The 13,806-nt window shown below is 59.1% G+C and overlaps 1 protein-coding gene across 3 annotated transcripts; it reads right to left on the bottom strand.

Annotated features, from left to right (window-relative positions):
• Positions 1-830: 830 nt before the first annotated feature.
• On the bottom strand, positions 831-10,639 carry DBNL (drebrin like). 3 transcript variants are annotated; one of them, XM_023525753.1, is made up of 13 exons: positions 10,482-10,639; positions 7,494-7,549; positions 6,055-6,167; positions 5,491-5,565; positions 4,566-4,712; positions 3,709-3,786; positions 3,320-3,477; positions 3,197-3,266; positions 2,810-2,903; positions 2,134-2,226; positions 1,933-2,045; positions 1,639-1,735; positions 831-1,290 (listed from the first exon to the last, which is right to left on the bottom strand). In XM_023525753.1, exons 1-13 carry the CDS (start codon positions 10,562-10,564, stop codon positions 1,151-1,153), a joined length of 1,317 nt encoding a protein of 438 aa, XP_023381521.1. In that variant the 5' UTR covers positions 10,565-10,639; the 3' UTR covers positions 831-1,150. The 3 variants fall into 3 exon arrangements, with proteins under 3 accessions (XP_023381521.1, XP_011383039.1, XP_023381522.1); XM_011384737.2 differs by having other exon boundaries at positions 3,197-3,242; XM_023525754.1 differs by lacking the exon at positions 2,134-2,226.
• Positions 10,640-13,806: the final 3,167 nt, after the last annotated feature.

Below are 13,806 nucleotides of genomic sequence, written 5' to 3'. Positions count from 1 at the left end.
AGGGGGCAGGTGCTGTCATTTTTGTGGGAGAAAAATCAGGATGTGAGGCTTGCTTGAGCATGGCCTATCCACAAGAAACACAGGACAGGCTACTGCCACCACACAGAAAGGGGGTACTGGGCTTGGTCACCACCTGGGGTCTCCTCAGTGTGGCCTTCACCCCAGGCAGCTTCTGCCTAACAACTCCCAGGGCTCACAAGGAAGTGTGGTTTCCCTAACATTCACTGGTGTCAGGTGCCTCCACGGACACGCTCACACTGGCCAGCATGGAGGGAATGGGGGCCCTCGCCATCCCCCCCACCCCCAGAACTGACACGCGGGCTGGCTGCACTCACGCCCTAGTGTTTATGCTTCTCCCAGATGGCTGTGGCCAGCTGTGCACAGGGTGAACACGCACACACGCTCCAGACAGCAGGGGGGGGCTTGTTCCACACGGGGCAGTCAGGGGCTGGGACCTGGGGACCCTTGGGGGCAGTTCTTAAGAGAAGACGGGTGGGCTGGCAGACATGGGAAGACCACAGGTATAGCCACCCTGGAGGCGCACAGCAGGACCAGAGGGCAGGTGGAAGCTGTGCAGGACAGATGTGTCTACCGATGTTTCCACATCTTCCTTCACACACTCAGATGAGGGCTTGGCTGTCTGTCCCCTCTGCCCACAGCCCAGGCAGAGGGACAGAGAAATGGAGCGCACAGCAGGATCCAGAAAGACCAGCTACTGCTGCCAGGTGCCATGAACCACTCTGGTCATAAACTGTTGAGTCCCCAGGGTCACTGGCAGCTGTCGCCCCCCACCCCTTAGGGCCCAGAGGAAAAGGAAGAAGGCAAATGCATGCCACCAGATGCCACTGCTCAGACATCCCCAGGGGCTGGCATGGGTGAGGCCTGACTCAATGTCCTTTATTGGGGTCAAGAGCTGTACTGACTGGAGGCCTGGGAGGCTGCCGGAAGCATGTGTAGGAATCACTGGGTTATTGCTGCATTTGGGGTGATAGAGGCCAAGCTACTTGAGCCAGAGGGAGCCCAAGGGCCTGTTCTCCCCGGGGTCCCACTCCTGGAAGAGTGCTGTGTGCAACTCTCACCCCACTTCCAGCAAGACACGTGTGGGGGGAGGGAAGGATGGCCCTGAGCCTCCGCCAGCAGCGCGGGGCCCTCACTGCATCAGCTCCACGTAGTTGGCAGGGAACATGCCGAAGCGGCCGTCCGGCCCGTAGCCACGCCACCAGCCCTCGTCAATCACCTCGATGCCCGTGATGAGGTTCTCGGGGTCAAAGGAGATCTCGGTCTCGTCAGCTGCAAGGGACGAGCCCAGAGGCTGCACTGGGGGCTCGGAGTCCCCAGGCTGCTTCAGTGGCCATCTCCCGGGACACGCCTTCCTGAATCAGGCTCTGGGCCCACCGCTGCAGCAAAAGGCTGGAGACGGCACTTCCACGTGTCAGCCTGCTCCCAAGGCCGCCACCCAATGTCACCTCTTTGGCCACACCTTAGGCTCTTACACTATGTTGGCAAGCAGCTGCCCGAAGCACAAAGGAAGGGCTGTACGGGGCGTCCACCCACTGTCCCCTCACTCCATCTTCTTTGCCAACAACCCTGGGGGCCCTGGGGGCCCTGTGGCCTGGGGTGATGGCAGTGGCACGTTACCTGCCTGGTAGTCGTACAGCGCCCGGGCACACAGCCCCTTCCCACTCAGCTCCGGGTAGCTATCCACATGCTCAGCGCCAGCGTCCTGCGGCTGCACCTGCCCACAGATGGGAAAGAAGGCTGTGGTCTCGCTGACCTTGGCCTGCCCACGGCCAGGGCTCATGCCAGGCTAGGGGGAGGGGTGGTCCCATAGGTGGCACCAACTCTAAACAAGACAACCCACACGCAGCGAGCCACGGAGGAAGGCGTCAGGGATGTGGCCCTCACAGCCCTGCTCCGCTGCAGCACACTCACCATAGGGGGCTCCTCATAGAGGGCGTCCTGCACTGGGGGCTCCTCATACACAGCCTCCTCTCCAGCTTGTGCTGGACAGGTTGGGGCGCTGGCTGCTGACTGCTCAAGGAGACCTGCGGGGAAGATGCAGCTCACTGACTCTGGGCCGGAGAGAGGACACCCCTGGCTGCCCCCAGCCCCCGCGGGCGGCCAGAGCCTTGCCTGCCCGGGGCCTTGAGGTGGCGTGCAGTTCTCCGCCGAGGGGGAGCTCAGGCTGGGTGAGCTGCTTCTGCAGGAAGGGGCTCTTCAGTTTGCCTGCAGGATGACGGTAAACACGATGTCATGCAGCAGGAGAGAGCAAGCAGCCCTTCCTTTTTTGTGCCCTGCACTGCCCAGACGGTGGGCCTGTCCTAAGGTCATGGCTGTCACACAGGAAGTGAATGTGGACACGACAGCTGCAAAAACACTACCTCGTCTGTGCATGTCACACACACACTAGGATGCTCTAAGCAGCCCCCCGGGGGACACATGCAATGTCAGAAAGCTGGCCTGTAGGACTGGTCCTGTGTCCTTTGGGGGCCAGAGAAGTGACTGATGCAGGTCCCTGGGAGCCAAGTGACAGCCCAATGGGTGAGCTGTACCAAGGGTTTATGGGGCCAGGGCTGGCAGGTCTTCACTCTGGAGCCACATGCAGCCCCCTCCTTTCCCAGCAGACCTCTGCAGGCCTTGACCTGGCTAGGAAAGGGACACTTGGGTCCCTGGGTCCCCTCCCAGAAGTTGCCTTCATGGGCAGAGACTCTCATTGCTCACTCAGCCCTGTCACCTTCTGCCACACTTGTCGCTTCCTTGGGGACCTGCCCCGCCTTATGGTTCACAGCAAGGCAGAGGAAAGTCTCACCTGGCTGGCAGCTGGAGACGAGTGTGGTGGACGTGGCTCTCTCCTTCTGCCTGAAAACCTCCCTTGGGTGTGCTGACTGCTGGCAGACGGGCTCCTGGGGGAGCACGGGGGCCCAGCCATGAGCACGATCCCAGAAGCCCATCAGCCTGCCCGGCCCCATGGCTCTTGGGAGCCAGGAAGCGAACACCGCTCACAGGCCTCCTCCAGGACAGCAAGGTCCATGCCAGGGGCTTCCGCCCTCTGCTCACATGGCTGTGGCCACCTCAGATGTGCCCTGCCGGCTGCAGGACCCTGACGGCAAGCCCTCAAGCTGCTGGGCCTGGCCTGTGCACCAGGAGCCCACGTGGCATGGCGGTGACTGGCCTCTGTCGGAGCCCCCAGTCTCACCTGCTCCTCTCTGTTCCTCAGAGCCACGTCCTGCTGCTCACACTTCCTGCCAAGAGGGGAGGAGGAAGAGCTGCACCCAGGGCCCGGGGTCCCCTCGGCCGCCCCCTCGCCTCTGGGGCTCACCTCTGCAGGCTGGCCTCGCCGCCAGCGCTCTGCTCCTGGTAGCGCTGCTCCCGGCGGGCAGCCTCGCGCAGCTCCCGCTCCCGGCGCTCCTCCTCCAGCCGCTGGCGCTCCTGCTCCGCCCGCCGCTTCTCCTCCAGCCTGCGGTTCTCCTCCTCCTTCTGTGGGGAGCGTGCTCAGCCCGCCGCGCCCCTGCCCCCCCGGTGCCCACACGGGGCTACAGTGACAGTCGCACCCCTCCCTGACCCCTGAAGCAGTCTGACCCCCAGTGCTTGGGTGCTAACAGGAACACCTGCTCTAGGCGCTCATTGTGAGGGACGCTGCCTGGCACCCGCGATGACGATGGCGCCCTGGCCTCCAGCTGTCGTCCCCGCTTCCCCAGCAACGCTCACCTCCGCTTTGGCCCAGAAGCTGTCTTTGCCGACCCTCTTGATCTCAGACACCGCATTGGTCTTCTGGTACACAGAGCCCTGTGGGGACAGAGGGTCCACAGCGAGGCCATCGGCAAGAGCGTACAGCACAGGTGAGAACTATGAGGGTGGCACCCGGCAGAGGTGACCCTGAAAAGCCCTGGAAACCGCTGAGCGGGGAAGCTCAAGCCAGACAGCCCTGCGGGGGGGGTCTCTGGTTGAACAAGGCCCTGGTAGGTGGGAGCCAGGGCAGGCACGTAGGCTGGGCAGTTCTGAGGCAGACCTCTGGCCAGGGGTCACTCCTAGGTGGCTGGCCCACCAGCCTCAGGCAGCTGCCCACCACATGCCCACCGAGTCTCCAGGGACCCCTGCTATGTGTCAGGGGACTCAGACCCCACCCAGCACCAGAGCCATAGGCCGTAGCTATCTACCCACGACGTGAAGGGGCCTGCCCGGTCTGCCACCTGAAGGTCCTCTACAGTAGACATCATCCAGGGCCACACAGGACGTGCTGGTGCCGTGGCCTCGGGGGAGACTTAACCGCTGGTGCAGAGATCTCTGGCCCCACCCAGCCAGCACCAGGGGCTCCAGGAAGGCCCGTCACATCAGCAGCAGGGCCCGCGCTGCGACTCATGCTGATGAGTGCCGGCCTCCCCGGGGGAAGCTCCTGCCCCATCAGACGTGGGTCGCCATGTGCACCCCCATCTGGCTCAGGGACTTGACGCCAGGCAGGCAGGAGCCCAGCCCCACAAGGGCTAAGGTGCTGAGGGCAGGCCCAGGTGGGCTGGACAGTGGGAACGCAATCCTCACCCCTCTGCTTAGGCCGGGGAACAACTCACCACTGGGGCCTGGGGGCCTGTGTCCTGGAAGCGGCCGCTCTCCCTGTGGAAGGTGTAGTTGGCGCCAGAGGCCCTGGCCACCTTCTGCATGATGCACTCGGGCTCCACGTCCTCCTCAGCCCTTGCATTGATGGTGACGTGGGCCCCCTGTAGCAGGAGCAGCACTTAGCAAAGGGGATGCGACTGCACTGACAACAGGCGCTGCGGCACTGGCCTTGGGCTCAGCAGAACCGAGGGTAACCTTTGGACTTGTCCCAGCTCGTGTGCGGCCCTGGTGGCCCGTGGCATGTTCTGTGGTTCTGCAGTTTGACTGACAGCTCAAGCATTAGAGGGTTTCTTCTTTGTAATCAGTGAAAAGTAACCATGAAGGGCACCTGGCCACAAGCACGTTTTTTAGTGAGCCACGGATCTCTTCCTGAGAAGTCAGGCCATGATCCCACCCACTGTCACTAAACACCCAATAAGCCTGGGAACGTATCTTTTAGCTCCTGAAGAAGTGTTGGCAGAACTAGAATTCGGAGCCCCAGAACCTCCTTGCTAGTAACCAAGGAAGCGCATAGTCAGCTGATAAGCGAACAAACACTTCTGAAAGGAAACCAGGTTCCTTTCAGGAACAAGAGAGTGAGGCTGGCGTGCAGACGGCCTGGAAAGACCTGCACCGGGGGAGAGCGTGTGCGCGGCGCTGAGCAGCCCTCCCCAACTCCGAACCCTCACGGCACTGCCGAGGTTCACAGTATCGTACTCGGGGTGGAAGCCAGGCCAGCTGCAACACGGTCCTCCTCACTGAGGCCAGCTGGCGGTGGCTCTAGCCACCCCCTTGGTGTCCAGACCGAGCCTGGGCCGAGCTGTGGGGCACTCCAGCTCAGTGCCACTCACTCACGGTATGTGGCGAGACCCGTGAGGCCCTGGGGGCAGCAGCCCTCACCTTCAGGAAGCCGGCCATGGTGCTGACGTGGCTGGCACACGCTCCCTTCCGCACGTCATTCACGCCCTCGCCCGTCTGCAATACAACACTGGGCATGACCCGCCAGTTCCCCAAAGCTGTTGCGCTCCCACCAGTGGCTTCACGTCCCAGGGAGGGACAACGGCCACCACAGAAGACAAGGAGGGTCCTTGGGCAACTTCTGCAGGCTGGGCTCAGAATCCCCTCATCCCCACCCAGGCCCCGCCTTGCGCTTGAGCCTCCCCAACCCCCTCCATGCCCTCTGCTCCTTCAGGATGACCACCCTGAAGGGGACAGGAACAAGAGTGTCCTGCGACTGTGTTTATTTCATTTTGCAGGAGTAATTCCAAGTGGGGAGGGTATATTCTGCCCTAGCAGGGCCCCAGGTATTCGTGGGCTGCAGTGATGGAATCCGGCCATTCACCCACCAGCCAGAGCTGTCCTGAGTCAGGTCCTCCTCCGCTCCAACCGCGAGGCAGAGGGAAGCGGAAAAGGCAGCTTCCTGCTCACATCTACACAAGACTCAGAGCCCTCAGCCCTACGTACCCAGTTGATGAGGACAAACTTGGGCAGGCCAGAGTTGGGGTCCTTCACCCTGCAGAAAGCGTACATCACCTTCCCGCTGTTGAGCTCCTCCACCATCTCCTCCAGGCCCCCCTCTGCAGCAGTCACAGGAGAGTCAGCGGTGGCCCAGGCACCCCCATCCACCCCGGCACCCAGTCCCCCAGGAAAGGAAGCCCAAGCTGCCTCTAAACCAGGGTTCTTGGCGCCACCTGCATTGGAATGAGGTGCTGGGCCTGGCCCTATGGGGTTTGTGGGCGAGCTGGGTGGGCCGCAGGGTCCGCACTTAGGACGAGCACCTCCGGCAATCCCTGCCCTACTAGTTTAAACCACTTTTACAAACCCACAGGCAATTCCAGAAAATAAAAATGTCATTTCTGCCACAAACCAGGGAGCAAACTTTCTAAAGCAAGGTCTCTGCAATAATTTTGCCACTGCCTGAACCCCACCATTCTCCCTGAAGTAACAGGACCCACCTGCAAGTCACCCCACCCTGGCCCAGATGTATGCTCAGACTCCGGGCCACCCAGAGGGTCTTGAGCAAGTGGCAACAGCCTGCAGCCGTGCAGGGCTCAGCTCACTGACTCACAGGTACTGGGGCACAGGAGGGCCGCTAAGCCACACCCTCCTGACACTGAGGCTGCGGGGCCAGCATGTACCAGAGTTTGTGGTTCCCATCAGCCCTCCAAACCTTCTGGACTGTGAGGAGGAACACAGCTGCTGAACTCTGCAATTGCGCCTCCTAGGGCAGCACAGTGTATGTGAGACCACCTCAGGGCAGTCCTAGAAAGGGGACCATCGGAGAAGGTGCTCGCGAGGACAGGCTCCTACCAGTTACCAGAGCCACTCGTGGGACAAGGCGAGCAGGCCTGGAGCACAGGGAGGAGACGGAGCATCCGTACCCTGTCGTCTCGGCCCACTGTTCCTGCAGAGACCTCTTGCTGCCCATCCTCCGGCAGCACTCTTCCGTGCGACCTCTCAGTAGGGGGCCTGCCCACTAGGAGGGCAGAGGGAAGGCGGGCTGCGGTGCTGCGTGAGCTGCTTGAGCTGGGGGCAGGCTGCCGCGCCACCACACCGAGGGCAGCGCTGCCATGCACCCAAGCCAGGAAGGCCAGCGACTCACTTTCACTAGGAAACATCTGAGACCCAGAAAAGGCCATCAGTGCTGGGGTCCGCACTGCTCGGTGGAGCCCCTGAGTCTGGTCCACACCCCGATTGGGGCCAGAGAACTCCTCAACATCAACGCTAAAGTGGCGGGCCCCTCCGGAGCCGGGTAAGTGTCACTGCAGTTGCACCACATGCAGGGGACACCTGTGCACCCCAAGTCGCCTTCTTCCTACTGTGATGGCCGCACTAACAGTCACAACCTCTTCCCTTTCACGTCCCTCACCTCCCTCCAAGAGCCTGGCCGATCCCATACTCACCGCCAGTGCCGGCCACACGGATGTCATTGCTGTTGCCTTCGTAGGTAAACAGAGCCCTGGAACGGAACACGGCAGCTCTGGAGCCTGCGGCAGGCACTGTCTGCCTCCAGCCCGGCACCCAGCATGGCAGGGACACTGCGTCCACATGAGGCCCACTGTGACCCGTCCGGCCAGATGTCAGTAGGCCGCTGGGCCTCCCAAAGCTGCGGCCTTCTCAGCTCCAAAGGTGGGGTGCCGCTGGCCTGACCACGGGGGCTCATGAGAGACAAACCTGAGAAGGCAGGGAGCCTTCATCCACTTGAGGGAAACCAAACCGTAAAGTTTGATGGCGACCTTTCCCACATTTGTGTGTAAAATGCCCACCTGCATAGCAGGTACGTGAGTGTGAAAAGACACATACTCACACATCCCTGACCCAGAACACCCCAGGGAGCAGGAAGGAGGAAGGCACATGTGGCACTGGGGAGGATGCCGATGGCCTGGGCAAGTCTGCCAGCTGCAGGTTGGCCTCCTGGGCTGGGACTCGCCCACAAACTGGAGCCTTGCGCAGCGTCAGAAGCCACAAGAGCCATGACGAGTGTGCAGGAGCTCCCAGGACAAGCTTGTCAGTGGGGCAGGCGCTACATCTAGCCGAGCCTTAACTCTCCATGGGTGACCCTGGGCCACACCTTTCTCTGTAAGATTCAAGATCAAAAACTTGTGCCCAGAGGTGCTTAGGACTATGGTTCATGTCATCCAAGGCGGACACAGCTATGCGAGGGTCTTTGCAGCCCCGGCCTGCTGAGGGCAACGCTCTGTTAAAGCTGCTGGGCAGAGCTGCCCATGGTTGAGAAAGTGGAAAGAGAAATCCGACCCGGGCCCAGGGGACTTGGTTGATGGGAGGCAGGCTGCCAGGAAAGAATCATGCTCCCCAGGAGGTGAGAGACGATGGGAGGAGGAAACAGAGAGGAACACTCAGAGAAACAGGGAAAAGGAAGACTTGGGAGGTGGTGAACATCCAGAACCTTCTGGAAGAGGCGGCTTCCCAGCAGTTCTGGCTGACTACCGGGTGGGGGCGCTGATCCACTGGACAGCAAGTCAAAGGGAAAACCTGGCCTAGTGTGTCATTTCCCACGTCTCCTGCCCCGCAGTCCATCGTCACCTGAGCACCTACTACACATGACAGGTCTGCACCAGGGACAGAGACAGGGCCCACCCACCTCGCCCTTCTGGTTGGGGGAGAAAGGCGACCAATGAGAGTATCTGGCATGGGTACGAAAAAGTGTAACATGGAGCAAGGAACCGAGGAACGCTCCTCCAAGAAGGCAGCATCAGAACGGAGGTTTGGGGAGCCCTGGGACGAGGTGGAGGGTGCTCAGGGCAGAGGGAACAGCAAGGGCAACGGCTCTGGGGAGGAGCCGCACTGCAACCTGAGGCAGAGAAAGGAGGCGGCAGTGCTGGCAAGCTACTGTGGCCTGTGTGGCAAAAAGCAGGCATGGAGGTCAGGGCCCCCAGCCCAACTGGGCAAGGCGTCTGGGCTTTATCTGACGTGCAGCTGGAAGCCACTGCAGAGTTACAAGCAGGGGAGTGACCTGGTTTAGATAGTTTTTCAGTTCGTGAGTGGAGACCTGCCACACGGTACCTGTAGACCATAAGAGCACAGGCCAGGGATTCACGTTGCTGAGTGGTACGACCCCTAGTGCTATCTGAGCCTGCGGGTGGGTGAGGAGGATGCTGAGATGGGGGTCCCTGACTGGGTGAGGAGTAGGCCTCGGCGCCTTCCAGAAGGGCAGAGAGGAGATGGGGCGGCTAAGCTTCAGACCTGGGCTGTGGCAGGCAGCTCTGAGAGGAAGCCCAAGGGCGGCCTGAAGAGGGCCATCTGAACTGCTGGCAGTCTTCCCTAATAAGAAGAGATGCTTTCCAAACCGAGGACACGCTGCCTGACTCCCTGCAAAACTGCCTGCAAGCCACACAGGGTGCCCACATCAACTTGGCCCCAGGCAGCTCTTCCCCAAAAGGCTAGGGCTGAAGGGAAGGGAAGGGAAGGAAAGGCTGAGACTTCTTCAGTGTACCAGCAGCATAGGGTATGAAAGCCACCTTGTTGTGCTAGGTGCCAGGGAAAGCAGCGGCACTTGAGGAATGGAGGTGACCAATCCCAGCAGCACAGCCACACCTAGTGCCCTGCTCCCCAAAGCTGGCCGTCTTTGTCCATCATACTCAGCCTTCTTAGAACTGGAAGTGCTCAAAACCAATCAGTGAAAACTAAGCAGATGGGACAGCGACAAGAGAATTACCATACATAGCTACCAGCGCTTGGACGACAAAGAGCCGACTCTGTGTGGCTGTCCAGCGCCACCAGAGACTTCAGACCCAGGATTCCTAGGAGAGTAAAAACCGCATCAACCTCATAAGGAGACATAACTCCTGAGAGCCTCGCGGGGGCGCCATGGGGAGGTAGAGGGAAGAGGGTAGCCAGCCTTGTGGTTTCATTCATCTCCCCAAGAATCAGGAACAGGAAGTAGTATTATTCTTGGGAAAAGGGGGATTCTGAGATCCACATTCAGAGTACCAGCCACCCCAAACCCGATCTGCTTGTTTGACACCTCTGAGGCAAGGTTCCGACTGCCAGATGGGCTGCCAGACCGCTCTCAGGGGCCCATCCCTGAGCACAACGTTTGCAAGAAGCCAGGCGTGGCTTCCGCTTTCTCAGGATCGGCTGAAGTCCCTGAGCCGGAAAGGAGAACCTGGCGAAGCCACCAAGCGCAGCCGGGCACGGAGTCCAACATGGAGGCCCGCGGATGGAGGCCGGCGGCCAGAGGGATGGGGAGGGGCTGGGGACTCACGCGCGGCGGAGCAAGGGGTGACAAGGGTGGGGACAGCACGTCCCGGGGAGCGGCGCAGGTGTGGGATACACAGGTGAACCCCGGCCCGCCTGCGGTAGCGCGGCTCCGCGGCCCCTGGTTCTCCCGGCCCGGCCCGCCCCCAGCCCCGTCCCGCCTCGGCGCCCACCAGTCGGTCGGGGACTTCTCGGTGACCACCCGCACGTAGGCCTCCTGCAATGCCGGCCCGTTCCGGCTCAGGTTCGCAGCCATTGCCCGCCCGTCCGACCCCGCGCCGCAGCCGCCGCTTCCGGGCTCGACCCGCCCCCGACGGCCGGAAGCCCCGCCCCGACGGCCGGAAGCCCCGCCCCGACGACCGGAAGCGGTGCGCGCGGGAGCTGTGGTCAGCCCCGCCTCTCTGCGGCGCCGACCGCTTGGCGGAGGGAGCTGGCGACTCACCTCGTGGGCGTGGCAGAGGGACCTAGTCCTGTCCCCTCTAGGCTGCTCCACGGAAAACCGTGCATTTTGTCTTCTGTCGTCACAGTTAATGCACTTATTTTAGAATTTGCATGCAAGCCAGTCTCCGTCCACACGGGACCTTCCACAGAAGCTGACCTGCGAATGAACAAACGTGAATTAACGGATAGAAATGAAGGCCTAGCGACCATCTCACCGCCACAAACAACTCAAAGGCTGTGGTGGTTCCCCGACCTCCCCTCCCCTCTGGTTCTGTCCAGACACATCGGTAAATGTGCCTGCCGCCCCGACCTACTTGGAGGAAAAGTGTGGGGACCTGCCGTTGCCTTGGCCGCTCTCAGCGTCCTTGCCTGCCCTAGAGAACTCCCCAGGTCCCTAGAATACGGAGCCTCAGTCCCATAGTCCTTTAGCTGTGCTTTGGAGCTCAAAGTCCTTCCGATCTCAGACAAGTGATGGTGTGTGTCCTGTATATTGTCAGTCTCACCGCAGGATTCCGAGCAGCGACCGGTAATCAAACACGGTTATATTTCTGCAGTGCTGTGTGTAGAAGCCAGCTAACTGAGGTACGGAAAGACTCTCAACAGCTTCATTACAGTCAAGGCCAGGTTTTGCTGCCAAATAAGTTACCAAAATCCTGAGGTGCTGGGGTCAGGCTTGTGCATTTAAGGGCTTCTAGACCTTATCTGGGCCCAAACATTGTGCCTTGGTTATGGGCATCTTTCTGTTCACACCATTGTTGCTTGTCTTGCAGGCAGAATCTCTGACATGTCTCTGAGTGGCAGAGCCGTTGCCTCATCTCAGCCAAGGGAATCTCAGGTCCTGCCAAACACTCCTTGCCTTCAGCTGCTCCCGTCCGGTCGTCTACAATGTGTGGTTCTTCCCACTTCTGCACTTCGACTTAGCTAAGTATTTGCATCTGAAAAATGAACTCTAGTAAATGGAGGCCTCTCAGCTCTCCCAATTTCTCTTCCTATTTCTTAAGTAACATCTCTACTGTTCTTTTTTCTTCACACCTGACCTTCAGGTGACTTTCTGCTGCACCACAGCCCCTCTGCCCTCTATATTCTGGGCAAGTGGAGCCCTCATAAGTCTTGCTGTTCTTCTGTCTTCTTCTCTTGGCTCCATGTGTCTGCCTTATCTTCTTTTTCTGGGAATGTTCCTGTTTAAAACACCTCCTACTTACCCGTTTCCTTCATCCACTTGGCTGCCAGTCCCCAGCCCGGGGAGGTCTGGGAACACTTTTCAACATTTCTGTCAACTTGGGCAGAACCTACCTTGTCTGAATCAGGCTGTGCAGGCCAAAGTCAGGTCTCTGTTCTGGAAATGTATTAGTTCAGTGTGGTGGCCAGGTTCATGCATACTGATGCAGGAAAAGCAGGGAGATCCAGACTCCATTAAAAGAAGGATATGAGGTGCACAGGGGCAGCTATGGAAGATCTGGGCAGAAGCGCTGCAGGTGGGGGAACCAGGTATCTTGGGGCTCTGAGCTGGAGCACAGGAAGGAGAGGGAAGGAGCCGAGAGTGCAGGCTGTATCCTGTAGGACCCTGTGGGTCTGGGAAGTACTGTGGGTTTTATTCCAGGTGTAACAATCTCTGAGGGGCTTTAAAGGGAGAGGATGGTGATGTTTTAAAAAGGTCTCTCTGGCTGCCACATGTGGACCATCTCCACGCCCCCTCCTTCCTACTCCAGCTTTCAACTTCCTTCTTCCTTTGGCCAGTCCCTCTCTTTTTGGTTGTCCCTCGGTTTGAGAGAGACATCCCCATAGGTACTCCTAGGACTTCTCTCTTTTAACTACCATTTGCACAAGCCTCTATACTTTTCTTGCATGTGGATAAACTTAGATCTGCTTTACTTCTTGATGCTCTCCTGGTGGTTTTAGGTGACAGACCCAGGGCACAAACCAGAGCCTTGAATGGTCAATGTTCTCTACACTCTGAGGGCAGTCGACTGTGTTCTGAGTGCATCTAGGTCCAAGTGTGGAGGGAGGATCTTGCAGAGTCCCTCTGGAGCCCACGGTCTGGAAGGAGCCAACAGCATTAAGGACAAGAACTGTCTGACAAGAAGAGCAAAGCCTGCTTCAGCCTGTTTGGGCTGGTGTAACAAAATACTAGAGCGGGCAGCTTATAAACAACAGACATTTATTTCTCACAGCTCTGGAGGCTGGGGGGGTCCACAATCAAGGCACCAGTAGATTCAGCATCTGCTGAGAGCCTGCTTCCTGGTTCACAGATTGCTGTCTTTTTGCTGTGTCTTCATGTGGTAGAAGAGGCAGAGAGCCCTCTGGGGTCTGTTAGTGCTCAAGGGCCATTCATGAGGCCCCACCCAGTCACCTCCAAAGGCCTTACCTCCTAATACCTTCACCCTGGGGGTCAGGATTTCAACATAGGAATTTTGGGGGAAGGGAAACACAGTCAATCAGACCACAGCAATTAGTAAGAAAGGCTAGCTGTTTATTCAAGGTCTTCTTCAATTTGTGTCAATTAGCAGGAAATCATTTTCTTAAAATCACCAGGATTATGTCTCTGCTCTAGCCACACGGTGGCCCCATCACTGCAGAGTTAGAAAAATAGAAGCATTGCTTTTCCAGTCGTAAAGAGAAAACTTGTTTATACTGTATGGTAAGTGGAATGCAGTAAACAAATACTTCACATCTTGAGAAATTGGTTGAGTCCTTGTTGTCATTTGAACAGAGACCAAGTCGATGGCAGGGAGGTGGAGAGCTGCAGTCCCGCCCCTGGTCTGGGATGCAGGCCCTTGGGTGGGATGTCTCCAATCCTTTAGGGCTTGGCTTTGAGGGGCAGCCACAAATCTGTACAAGGTGGCTCCCAGGACAAAGCCTCTGCCTTCAAGAGGAGGGTGCTCTTTTCTGCCACCCTAACCGTTTACCGAGCCTTGCTGCTCACACAGCTCCTACCACGAGAGTCTCCTGCTTATCAGGCACCGCCATCCGGGCCACAGCAAGAGGCCACAGCGACCCTACAGGCACAAAGGGGACAGGAATACGGGCATAGGGGTTTACAACTTTGCCGACATTTTA

Source organism: Pteropus vampyrus, unplaced genomic scaffold, assembly GCF_000151845.1.
Source record: "Pteropus vampyrus isolate Shadow unplaced genomic scaffold, Pvam_2.0 Scaffold620, whole genome shotgun sequence".
NCBI lineage: Eukaryota > Metazoa > Chordata > Mammalia > Chiroptera > Pteropodidae > Pteropus > Pteropus vampyrus.
This window is presented reverse-complemented; position numbering and strand designations above follow the sequence as displayed.

Bases quoted from the DNA above. Each gene is read 5' to 3' on its own strand.
- DBNL (XM_023525753.1), bottom strand. From the start codon at position 10,564: ATGGCTGCGAACCTGAGCCGGAACGGGCCGGCATTGCAGGAGGCCTAC. The intron at 6,168-7,493 runs GTGAGTATGGGA...TGACTGCTGCAG, and splicing joins CCGTGTGGCCGGCACTGGCG to AGGGGGGCCTGGAGGAGATG. The intron at 2,046-2,133 runs GCAAGGCTCTGG...TCTTCCCCGCAG, and splicing joins CACCTCAAGGCCCCGGGCAG to GTCTCCTTGAGCAGTCAGCA.